Raw genomic sequence first — 12,003 nt, 5'->3', positions numbered from 1 at the left:
CGGTGGCTCATGTAATCCCAGCTCTTTGGGAGGCCGAGGCAGGTGGATCGCTTGAGCTCAGGAGTTTGAGACCAGCCTGGGCAACATGGGGAAACCCTGTCTCTACTAAAAATACCAAAATTAGCCAGGAGTGGTGGTGCACACCTATAATCCCAGCTACTCGGGAGGGAGAATCACTTGAGCCTGGGAGGCGGAGTTTGCAGTTAGCCAAGATCATGCCACTGCACTCCAGCCTGGGTGGTAGAGTCAGACCCTGTCTCAAAAAAAGAAAGAAAAAGAAAGAGAGAGAGAGGGAGGGAGGCAGGGAGGGAAAAGAAAAGAAAGAAAAGTAATCACACAGTACAGTATCCTGGGACTTGCTTTTTGTCAGCTAACAGTGTGTCCTGGAGGTTGTTCCTTGTCATTACACGTAGAAAACCTGGTTTTCTGGGTCTGGTGTGTAAGATTCTGCGGTGTGGATGCTCTGTGAGGTTTTAGCCATCCCCCTATTGATAGGCACTTGAGTGGTCTCCAGTTTTCCCGATTACAGCCGTGTCACAGGGAATAGGGACCAGCCTCATAGAAAAGTCTTGGTATTCCAGTATAAGTGTTGCTTTAGGACAGAGTGCTGGAAATGGAGATATTAGGTCAAAGAGGGAGTATTTTCCATTTTGATCCACGCTGCCAAATTTTCCTTCAGAAGGGCTGCTCTGATGAGGAGTGTCGGCCGCCCCTGGTCTCCCTGTTCTGTGTCTACAGATGGTCGTTTTCATATTTTGCCCAGAGTTTATAGTTGTTTTCTGTGGTAAGGCTCATCTGCCAGGATCCCCTACTCCTCTGTTACTGGAAGCAAAACCTCCTGATTAGTATTCATACATCCACACTCATTTTTTTTTCAAATATCAGATTTCTTTATTTTTAAAACATACCCATTATAGTTTATCTAAACGCAAAATGTTCACTTTCCTTGCAGGTAAGAAATGTCGCGGCCGGGCGCGGTGGCTCAAGCCTGTAATCCCAGCACTTTGGGAGGCCGAGGCGGGTGGATCACGAGGTCAGGAGATCGAGACTATCCTGGCTAACATGGTGAAACCCCGTCTCTACTAAAAATACAAAAAACTAGCCGGGCGCGGTGGCGGGCGCCTGTAGTCTCAGCTACTTGGGAGGCTGAGGCAGGAGAATGGCGTGAACCCGGGAGGCGGAGCTTGCAGTGAGCCGAGATCACGCCACTGCACTCCAGCCTGGGAGACACAGCGAGACTCCGTCTCAAAAAAAAAAAAAAAAAAAAAAAGAAATGTCACTGACATTTCTGTGTCAATTAGCTTCTTTTACATCAAAATCCTGTTCTAGTCATTAGTCTCAAAATCTCCTATAACACTTAGAACTTTAGGCTGGGCGTGGTGGCTCGTGCCTGTAATTCCAGCACTTTGGGAGGCTGAGACAGGAGGAGTCCTTGAGGCCAGGAGTTCAAAACCAGCCTGGGCAACAGGGCGAAACTGTTTTTCTACAAAAAATTTAAAAATTATCTGGGTATGATGGCACACACCTTTGATCTCAGCTACTTGGGAGGCTGAGGCAGGAGGATCATTTGAGGCCAGGAGTTCAACACTGCAGTGAGCTATGGTTGTACCACTGCTCTCTAGCCTGAGTGACAGAGCAAGATTCTGTCTCTCTTAAAAACAAACAAAACAGGCCAGGCGCGATGTCTCAAGCCTGTAATCCCAGCACTTTGGGAGGCCGAGACGGGTGGATCACGAGGTCAGGAGATCGAGACCATCCTGGCTAACCTGGTGAAACCCCGTCTCTACTAAAAAATAAAAAAAACTAGCCGGGCGTGGTGGCGGGCGCCTGTAGTCCCAGCTACTCGGGAGGCTGAGGCAGGAGAATGGCGTGAACCCGGGAGGCGGAGCTTGCAGTGAGCTGAGATCCGGCCACTGCACTCCAGGCTGGGCGACAGAGCGAGACTCTGTCTCAAAACAAACAAACAAACAAACAAAACAACAAGAAAAATCTTAAAGCTTTAGAAATAGACCTTACACTTTGCCTAAATGTAGCATTCAGTTATGAGCAGGCCAGGTGAATTTCCTACACCCCATCCTCCACTAAAATTCATCTATAAAATGTTACCAGTCTGAGAGGTGTGAATGGTATCATCGTTGTTTAAATCTATATATCTTTTTTTTTTTTTTTTTTTTTTTTTTTTTGAGACGGAGTCTCACTCTGTCGCCCAGGCTGGAGTGCAGTGGCTGGATCTCAGCTCACTGCAAGCTCCGCCTCCCGGGTTCACGCCATTCTCCTGCCTCAGCCTCCCGAGTAGCTGGGACTACAGGCGCCCACCACCTCGCCCGGCTATTTTTTTGTATTTTTTTAGTAGAGACGGGGTTTCACCGTGTTAGCCAGGATGGTCTCGATCTCCTGACCTCGTGATCCACCCGTCTCGGCCTCCCAAAGTGCTGGGATTACAGGCTTGAGCCACCGCGCCCGGCCTAAATCTATATATCTTTAATAACCTGTGGAGTGGATATCTTTCCATAAAATTCTCAGCCGTATCTATTTCTTCTTGAAAACTGCCGATTCATCTCCCTTACCCTTGAATTGACTATTAAAAAAAAAAAAAAAAAAAAATCAACCAGCGCAGTGGCGCATACCTGCAATACCAGCACTTTAGGAGGCCCAAGGCAGGAAGATTACTTGAGGCTAGGAGTTCAAGACATGGGCAACATGGATAAACCCCATCTCTACAAAAAAATTTTTTTTTTTTTTTTTGAGACGGAGTCTCACTCTGTCGCCCAGGCTGGAGTGCAGTGGCCGGATCTCAGCTCACTGCAAGCTCCGCTTCCCGGGTTCATGCCATTCTCCTGCCTCAGCCTCCCGAGTAGCTGGGACTACAGGCGCCCGCCGCCTTGCCCGGCTAGTTTTTTGTATTTTTTAGTAGAGACGGGGTTTCACCGGGTTAGCCAGGATGGTCTCGATCTCCTGACCTCGTGATCCACCCGTCTTGGCCTCCCAAAGTGCTGGGATTACAGGCTTGAGCCACCGCGCCCGGCCTACAAAAATTTTTAAAACTTAGCTGGGCTTGGTGGCTTACCTGTAGTCTCAGCTCCTTGGGAGGGTGACATGGTAGGATCACTGGAGCTTGGGAAGTCAAGGCTGCAGAGCTATGATTGTACCACTACACTCCAGCCTGAGTGACAGAGTGAGAATCTGTCTCAAATTAAAAAAAAAAATCATTGATTGCTAGGCAGCCTTTATATACGTGGGCCTGGTTCATATGTGAACAGGAGGGTTTTGGGGGGAAGCATGTGCGGGGAGCTTGTGCCTCCTTTCCTCCTCTCTCCCTTCTCGCCCTGCAGGCCAAGTGTTCCTGACTGAGGTCCGGCTCACATCCGCCCGGCCAGGGCTTTCCCCGCCAGCCTCCTGGGTGGAGACTTGTTCATGTCCCAGTGGCTACATGGGCCAGTTCTGTGAATCCTGTGCTCCGGGATATAAGAGGGAGACGCCACAGGGGGGTCCCTATGCCAGCTGTGTCCCCTGCACCTGTAACCAGCATGGCACCTGTGACCCCAACACAGGTGAGTGTCCCGGCACCCCATCTGAAGGCACCTGGGTTATACCCAAAACAGCGAGATGAGTACTGACCTGGACAGGACCAGCCTGGCACAGGCATTGAGGTGTTGGCCAAGCTGAGGGGCAGTGTGGACACTGAGCTTTCCCGTGCTGCTTACTGCCTGGGCGCCTCATATTTTAATAAAAGTTACTACTGGAATTTGGCCGGGGGCGGTGGCTCAAGCCTGTAATCCCAGCACTTTGGGAGGCCGAGACGGGCGGATCACGAGGTCAGGAGATCGAGACTATCCTGGCTAACCCGGTGAAACCCCGTCTCTACTAAAAATACAAAAAACTAGCCGGGCGAGGTGGCAGGCGCCTGTAGTCCCTGCTACTCGGGAGGCTGAGGCAGGAGAATGGCGTGAACCCGGGAGGTGGAGCTTGCAGTGAGCTGAGATCCGGCCACTGCACTCCAGCCTGGGCGACAGAGCGAGACTCTGTCTCAAAAAAAAAAAAAAAAAAAGTTTTCTACTGGAATTTATCGAAGCCTCAGACTCTGTGCCAAGGACTTTTTATGCATCAGGTGAGAGCTGGAAGCCAGCTGCTATGCGGGCCGTCTGTCCGTGCCACCTTCTCCCCAGGCTGATCCTTTTCCCAGGAAGGACCAGAGAAAGACCTCAGGGGTTCTTACATGCAGAAGGTGCTGTGAGGAAGGGCAGAGGCACCAGCATGGCGGGTGACAGCAGGAGGGTTCCCATGAGGGTCACACAGGTGACAGCAGCTCACAGGTGCCAACCCAGAACCACAGACCTGCCACCCTCACCCCTTAGTGGCCTTGAGAAAGTCACTTCCCTCCCTGAGCCTGCTTCCTCTTCTGTAAGGTGGGGATATTGACAGTATATACACAGCCTGTGTTTCTGCACAAAGCCACATGGAGGTCAGGAGACACTGAGGCTCTGAAAACACAGGCCTGGGTTGCATCAGAGCTCAGCCGTAGCTAACCGGGACTGCCTCAGGGAAGCGCAGATAATTAAAGTCTGTACTTCTCAGGACACCTGGGAAATAATAAAATAGTATCACCAGGTTCCTATATGTGCTATTCACCTTCTCTACACTACATCATTGACTCCTGCAGACATTTCTGCGGGAGCCAGGACCCTTCCTGTCCCGTCTCACAGGGGAGGGCCCCACGGGCAGATACATGGCCAGCAGGTGGCAGAGCTGTGCCTCTCTCCAGCCTGGACTCCCAGGGCCTGGTCACTACTGGCTACTCATTCCCACTTCTTTTTGTTTTATTTTTTGTTTTATATTTTATTTTATTTTTTGTGGGGAGTGACAGAATCTCGCTCTATTGCCTATGCTGGAGTGCAGTGGCGCAATCTCGGCTCACTGCAGCCTCCTGCTGGGTTCAAGAGATCCTCCCACCTCAGCCTTCGGCGTAGCTGGGATTATAGACACCTGTCACCATGCTCGGCTCATTTTTATATTTTCAGTAGAGGTGGCGTTTTACCATGTTGAGGCTGGTCTCAAACCCCTGACCTCAAGTGATCCTCCTGCTTCAGCCTCCAAAAGTGCTGGGATTACAGATGTGAGCCACCATGCCTTGCCTACTGATCCCCCACTTCTTTTTTTTTTTTTTTTTTTTGAGACGGAGTCTGGCTCTGTCACCCAGGCTGGAGTGCAGTGGCTAGATCTCAGCTCAGTGCAAGCTCCGCCTCCCGGGTTTACGCCATTCTCCTGCCTCAGCCTCCCGAGTAGCTGGGACTACAGGTGCCCGCCACCTCGCCTGGCTAGGTTTTTTTTTTTTTTTTTTTTTTTTGTATTTTTTAGTAGAGACGGGGTTTCACCGTATTAGCCAGGATGGTCTCGATCTCCTGACCTCGTGATCCACCCGTCTCAGCCTCCCAAAGTGCTGGGATTACAGGCTTGAGCCACCGCGCCTGGCCTGATCCCCACTTCTATAGGAGCAGACCTGGCCTTGCTTGAGGTCACATGGCCAGGAGGCACCTGAGAAAGCTGGACCCAGGCCTCTCTCTACTCCCACACTGAAGGCCTCATGCCTAGACGCCTGCTGCCTCCCCAGAGCAGGAGGGGGCTCTCTGAGAAGAAGGCTACTGGGCATTTTTTTCCTGAAAAGGCAGTAGCAAGGCGTGGTGGCTCACGCCTGTAATGCCAGCACTTTGGGAGGCCAAGGTGGGTAGATCACCTGAGGTCAGGAGTTCGAGACCAGCCTGGCCAACATGGTGAAACCCCATCTCTACTAAAAATACAAAAATTAGCTGGGCGTGGTGGCGGGCACCTGTAATCCCAGCTAGTCAAGAGACTGAGGCAGGAGAATCGCTTGAACCCAGGAGGTGGAGGTGGCAGAGAGTCAAAATCACGCCATTGCACTCCAACCTGGGCGACAAGAGCAAGACTCTGGTGGGGGGAAGGGGAAGAGGCCAGGCGCGGTGGCTCACGCCTGTAATCCCAGCACTTTGGGAGGCCAAGGCAGGCAGATCACCTAAGTTCGGGCGTTCAAGACCAGCCTGGCCAACATGGTGAAACCCCATCTCTACTGAAAATACAAAAATTAGCCAGGTGTGGTCAGGTGCCTGTAATCCCAGCTACTCAGGAAGCTGAGGCATGAGAATTGCTTCAACCCGGGAGGTGGAGGCTGTAGTGAGCCAGGATCACGCCACTACACTCTGGCCTGGGCGACAGAGCAAGACTCCATCCCAAAAAAGAAAAAAAGTCAGCCAACGTAGCCAGGGAGGGCAACCACAGCCACACGCCACATGCCACACACCGCATACAGGGCACTCTCTCTTCTGTGTCCGTGGCAGGCATCAATAATCAAGCCCAGATGAGGCCACGTAATCCCTCCCTGCTGCAGTGCTTCCCACAGCCCCTCTGGAGGAAGCAGAGTCCTCCATAGCTGGGATCAGTTTGTCATCCCCACAGAGCCTCTGGCCCTGCCACAGCATCCCGCTCAGCTTGGCCAAGTCCTCATCTGTGAAATGGGCAGTGTAACCCTGCTCCCTAGGCTGGGAGGAGGAATGAGCCTACGGGTGCTGGGCCTAGGCTGGGGCAGTTCCCTTTGGATGCCAGCCCTGCTGTGCACGAGCGACCTGGTCCTCACTCCTCCTCCCAGGTCACCTTGCCTCGGCTGCTGGGGTGCTGCCTGGGGACCTCCTGGAAGTGGTGGTCTTGGTTAACCCCGTCTCAGCCAGGCTTCTCACTCAGCCCCTGGCAGTGGGCCTCCCTTCTCAGGCACCCCAGGCTCTGAGCAGATGCCAGGTGTGGTCAGCCTGGGGAAGAAGAGTTTGCAGAATCCACCATCATCAGGAGCCAGAGGGCAGAAACGGGTTCCCGCCTCTGAGACTAGGTATCCCCTGTGTATCCCAAACTACATCAAGGGGAACCTCTTTGCAAAGTCATGTGAGGCAGAATTCTGGGTCTGTGTCTCCCTTAGGAAAAGTTGCTCTTCCTTTTGGTCCCTTGGAATCAAGAGGACAACCGTGTAGCGAATGGTAGCTGTGTCACCTGTTGGTTCAGAGAGAGATTTCGGAATACAAAATAATAACAGTGCTGGCCGGGCGCAGTGGCTCATGCCTGTAATCCCAGCACTTTGGAAGGCCGAGGTGGGCAGATGGCTTGAGGTCAGGAGTTTGAGACCAGCCTGGCCAACATGGCGAAGCCCCATTTCTACTAAAAATACAAAAATTAGCCAGGTATGGTGGCGCACGCCTGTAATCCCAGCTACTTGGGAGGATGAGGCAGGAATATCACTTGAACCTGGTAAATGGAGGTTGCAGTGAGCCAAGATTCTCGCCATTGCACTCCAGCCTGGGTGACAGAGTGAGACTGTCTCGACTAGTAATAATAATAATAACAGCAGCACCGATGATTATGTGTGCCAGAGAGTCTGCAAGGCACTTTGAATGCATGATTTTGTTGGACCCTGACAAGAACCCTCTGAAGTCAGTGCTGCGGTTGTTCCCATTTTGCAGATGAGGAGACTGAGGTATGGGGGCATTGGACAACTTGCCCAGCTTTGCACAGGCAGTGAGTAGTGGACATGAACCGGGTGGTCCAGCTCCAGGCCTGGACCCTCAATCCCCAGGCTCTGCTGCCTCCACCTGGGAAAGGTTCCCACCCCACTTCTGCCCGGGACGTGCTCCCTGACCTCTCCCGCGAGGATGCCCACCATCTCTGGGCATTCTGGGTTCAGATAGTGGTAAACAGGTGCTTGTCTTGCCCCTCAGGGATCTGCGTCTGCAGCCACCATACCGAGGGCCCATCCTGTGAACGCTGCTTGCCGGGTTTCTATGGCAACCCCTTCGCGGGCCAAGCCGATGACTGCCAGCCCTGTCCCTGCCCTGGCCAGTCGGCCTGCATGACCATCCCAGAGAGCGGGGAGGTGGCATGCACCCACTGCCCCCCGGGCCAGAGAGGTGAGTGACTCCTGCCCTAGAGCCCTGCCCCACGGAGGGCCAAGTCCTGGCGCTGTGACTCTGCCCTGGGCTCCAGGGTTAGGGCCCTGCGTTTAGGGTGTGGCCCGTGAGGGAGAGCCCAGCTTATAGGCAGTAGGCATGACCTCTGGGGACACGAATCCCTTAGCCCCATAACCAGAGCCCCAGGCTGCTGCATATTGCCAGCAGAATTTGGGCCATTTAGAATTTGGGCCATTTAAAAATACTCATATCTGGGCCAGGCACGGTGGCGCAAGCCTGTAATCCCAGCACTTTGGGAGGCCGAGATGGGCGGATCACAAGGTCAGGAGATCGAGACCGTCCTGGCTAACACAGTGAAACCCCGCCTCTACTAAAAAATACAAAAAACTACCCGGGCAAGGTGGCGGGCGCCTGTAGTCCCAGCTACTCGGGAGGCTGAGGCAAGAGAATGGCGTAAATCAGGGAGGTGGAGCTTGCAGTGAGCTGAGATCTGGCCACTGCACTCCAGCCTGGGCGACAGAGCGAGACCCCATCTCAAAAAAAAAAAAAAAAAAAAAAAAAACCTCATATCTGGTCCCTGGCCCCTTAGAGTCCGGGTTAGTAATAGTTGAATAAGTTCCCTGGGTGATTCTGTTACACAGCTAAGGTGGAAAACCTCGATTAAACTTCTAGCCTTTAAAAAATGTCATCAGGTGATGTGCGAGGCAGAACCACCCACGCCCACCCTTGTTCTCAGACTCCTTGCATTCTTTCCTGCTCTGGACTCAGACATCCTCGACTCTGATTTTTTTTTAAAAGCAGCTTTATTGAGATACTATTCATATACCTGACAGTTCACCCATTTAAAGCGTATAATTCGGCTGGGTGTGGTGGCTTATGCCTGTAATCTCAGCACTTTGGGAAGCCAAGGTGGGCAGATCGCTTTACTCCAGAGTTCAAGACCAGCCTGGGCAACATACCGAGACTCGCACCTCTAAAAAAAAAAAATACAAAAATTAGCTGGGTGTGGTGGCATGCACCTGTGGTCCCAGATACTCTGGAGGCAGAGGTGGGAGGATGGTTTGAGCCTGGGAGGTGGAGGCTTCAATGTGCCCAGATTTCACCACTGTACTCCAGCCTGGGCGACAAAGCCAGACTCTGTATCAAAAAAAAAAAAATTAAATAAAGTACAGGCCTGGTGCAGTGGCTCATGCCTGTAATCCCAGCACTTTGAGAGGCTGAGGTGGGCGGATCACGAGGTCAGAAATTTGAGACCATCCTGGCTAACACGGTGAAACCCTGTCTCTACTAAAAATACAAAAAATTAGCCAGGCGTGGTGGCGCGCACTTGTAGTCTCAGCTACTCGGGAGGCTGAGGCAGGAGAATCACTTGAATCCAGGAGGTAGAGGTTGCAGTGAGCCGAGATTGCGCCACTGCACTCCAGCCTGGGCAACAAGAGTGAAATTCCATCTCAAAAAATAAAGTAAATTTGCTGACTTTTGGCATATTACAATATTAATTTTTATTGTGATAAAATATATATAACATGAAATTTGCCATTTTAACCATTTGTAAGTGTGTAACTCAGCATCAGGAAGTACATTTGCAATGCTGTGCAGCTGTCACTCATCCATCTCTAGAACTTTTTCATCATCCCAGACAGAAACCGCACTGATCAAATGTATTGTAGAGGCCAGGCGCCATGGCTCACGCCTGTAATCCCAGCACTTTGGGAGGCCAAGGCGGGTGGATCACCTGAGGTCAGGAGTTCAAGACTAACCTGGCCAACATGACAAAACCCCATCTCTACTAAAAATACAAAAATTGGCTGGGAGTGGTGGCAGGCACCTGTAATCCCAGCAACTTAGGAGGCTGAGACAGGAGAATCGCTTGAAACCAGGAGGTGAAGTTTGCAGTGAGCCAAGAGTGTGCCACTGCACTCCAGCCTGGGCAACAGAGCAAGACTCCATCTCAAAAAAATTAAAAAAAAAAAAATTGTTGAATAGCCTCTTCTCCCTCCAGCCCCTGATAACAGCTGTTCTCCTCTCTGTCTCTATGAATTTGACTGCTCCCAGTATTCCATTTAAATGGAACCATATAGTGTTTGTTCTTTTGGGTCTGGCTTGTTTCACGTAGTGTAATGTTTTTAAGATTCCTAGACATCTGATTTTGCTTTTGGTACTTGTGGCTGCATTAAATTGATTTGTCAAATGCCATGTGCTTTCACTGGGACCATTCTGAAAGCAGTTCTCTGGCAGCCAACAGCCAACAGGGCAGGGTGGATGGCCACAGAGCCAGGAGCTCAGGAACCGAGGGACGGAGATTGCACCGCAGGATCCTGCACCCCACTGGCCACCATGCTGTCCCTCCATTCTCATTATCTTCCTTACATTTTCTAGCTCCCGACTGTGGCTCCCCTGGCTTGCAGACATGCGCGAGGCCAGTGAGAATGGACAGTTAGAGAAGCTCTGGCGGACCCAGGCTGAGACATACCTGAGGGAGGATTTCAGGGGAGCAGGCAGTGCTGTGTGCAGAGGGGACCACCCTTGGGAGGGAGGGTCACCTGGAGTGGACCTTAGACCTGGGACCTTCTGCCACTACCCTTCTTACCCACGCCAGTGTCCCCTAGGTCCTGGGAGGGCCTGGCACACTGAGAGCTCACCTGGGGACGTCTGAGTCAGGATTGACCGAGGTCAAGTCCTGATTCTCACTTGTCCCGGGATGACTCCTGCCTGCCATCCTGGCCCCTTGCAGCCCTTCCCAGGACCTCCAGAGCTGCCTCCTGCCCTGTGAGCTGTCCCCACCTGGTTCCAGGTGAATGGCCACTTAACCATGGGGCTCATTCTTCATCATCAGTTTCAATCTCCCCCTTTCCTGTCTTATTTTATCTCTATTTTAGAATCCACAAGGCGGGTGCTAGCCTCGACCTTGACCTCTGTTCCAGTTTGTCTTTTCCTTTCCTTTCCGTTCCGTTCCATTCCATTCCCCCTTTCCCTTTTCAGGGTTGCCCTTAGCACTATTAAGTTATTTTCTTTGGAAACAGAGTCTGGCTCTGTCCTCCAGGCTGGAGTGCAGCAGCGCAATCTCAGCTCACTGCAACCTCCGCCTCCCAAGTTCAAGCGATTCTCCTGCCTCAACTGCCTGTAGCTGAGATTCTCCTGCCTGTAGCTGGGATTACAGGCACTCGCCACCACGCCTGGCTAATGTTTGTATTTTTAGTAGAGATGGGATTTTGCCGTGTCGACCACGCTGGTTTTGAACTCCTGGCCTCAAGTGGTCCACTCACCTCAGCCTCCCAAAGTGCTGTGATTATAGGAGTGAACCACCATGCCCGGCCAGTACCATTAACTTCATTTCAACTGACCAGTGACTTTTGAGGACACAAGGAGCTCACAACTATTCTTCACAATGGCAGCAGCTATTTTTTAATTATAAAATTAGTACGTACTCTTGACTGACTTAGTAACTTCAGAAAAAATAAATGAAAAAATAGAAATAAATGTACATACTCATTGTAATGTTGGAGCAGTGTAAAAATGTCAAGAGGAACATGAAAAAAACATGTAAGTGGCCAGGCACAGTGGCTCACACCTGTAATCCCAGCACTTTGGGAGGCCGAGGCAGGTGGATCACCTGGTGTCAGGAGTTCAAGACCAGCCTGGCCAACATGGCAAAACCCCATCTCTACTAAAAATACAAAAATTAGCTGGGTATGGTGGTGCACACCTGTAATCCCAGCTACTTGGGAGGCTGAGACAGAAGAATCATTTGAACCCAGGAGATGGAGGTTGCAGTGAGCCGAGATCATGCCATTGCACTCCAGCCTGAGCGACAGAGCAAGATTCCATCTCAAAAAGAAAAAGAAAAAATAATGTGAGCAAGGCAGCATTCCTGTCACGTCCAGGGGACCGTGGCTATTACTTGGGCCTGACATTGGTTTCATGTAGAGATAGGCAGAGAGATGGACATGTTTATAAAGAGTGGCTGACACCACATGAAGCACTTGGAACAAGTATGTTCTTTCATGCTCCATCTGTGTCCAGAGTGGATCCCTAGAACCAC

General features: G+C 51.5%; 1 protein-coding gene across 4 annotated transcripts in view; it reads left to right on the top strand.

The window, feature by feature from the left end:
- The window catches only part of LAMC3 (laminin subunit gamma 3), a 92,678-nt gene that overhangs the window by 49,767 nt on the left and 30,908 nt on the right, over positions 1 to 12,003 (top strand). For all 4 annotated transcript variants that reach the window (XR_003723114.2, XM_015116548.3, XM_077967438.1 and 1 more), the window contains exons 12-13: positions 3,333 to 3,551; positions 7,773 to 7,961. Coding sequence is in view for 3 of the 4 variants with exons in the window: in XM_015116548.3 (XP_014972034.3) it covers positions 3,333 to 3,551; positions 7,773 to 7,961 (408 nt within the window). In the remaining variant the exon portion in view is untranslated. The remainder of the gene's footprint in view (positions 1 to 3,332; positions 3,552 to 7,772; positions 7,962 to 12,003) is intronic.

Source organism: Macaca mulatta, chromosome 15 (assembly GCF_049350105.2).
Source record: "Macaca mulatta isolate MMU2019108-1 chromosome 15, T2T-MMU8v2.0, whole genome shotgun sequence".
In the NCBI taxonomy this organism is placed as follows: domain Eukaryota; kingdom Metazoa; phylum Chordata; class Mammalia; order Primates; family Cercopithecidae; genus Macaca; species Macaca mulatta.
Note: the sequence above shows the minus strand (reverse complement) of the source record. Positions and strands in the feature narration are given on the sequence as shown.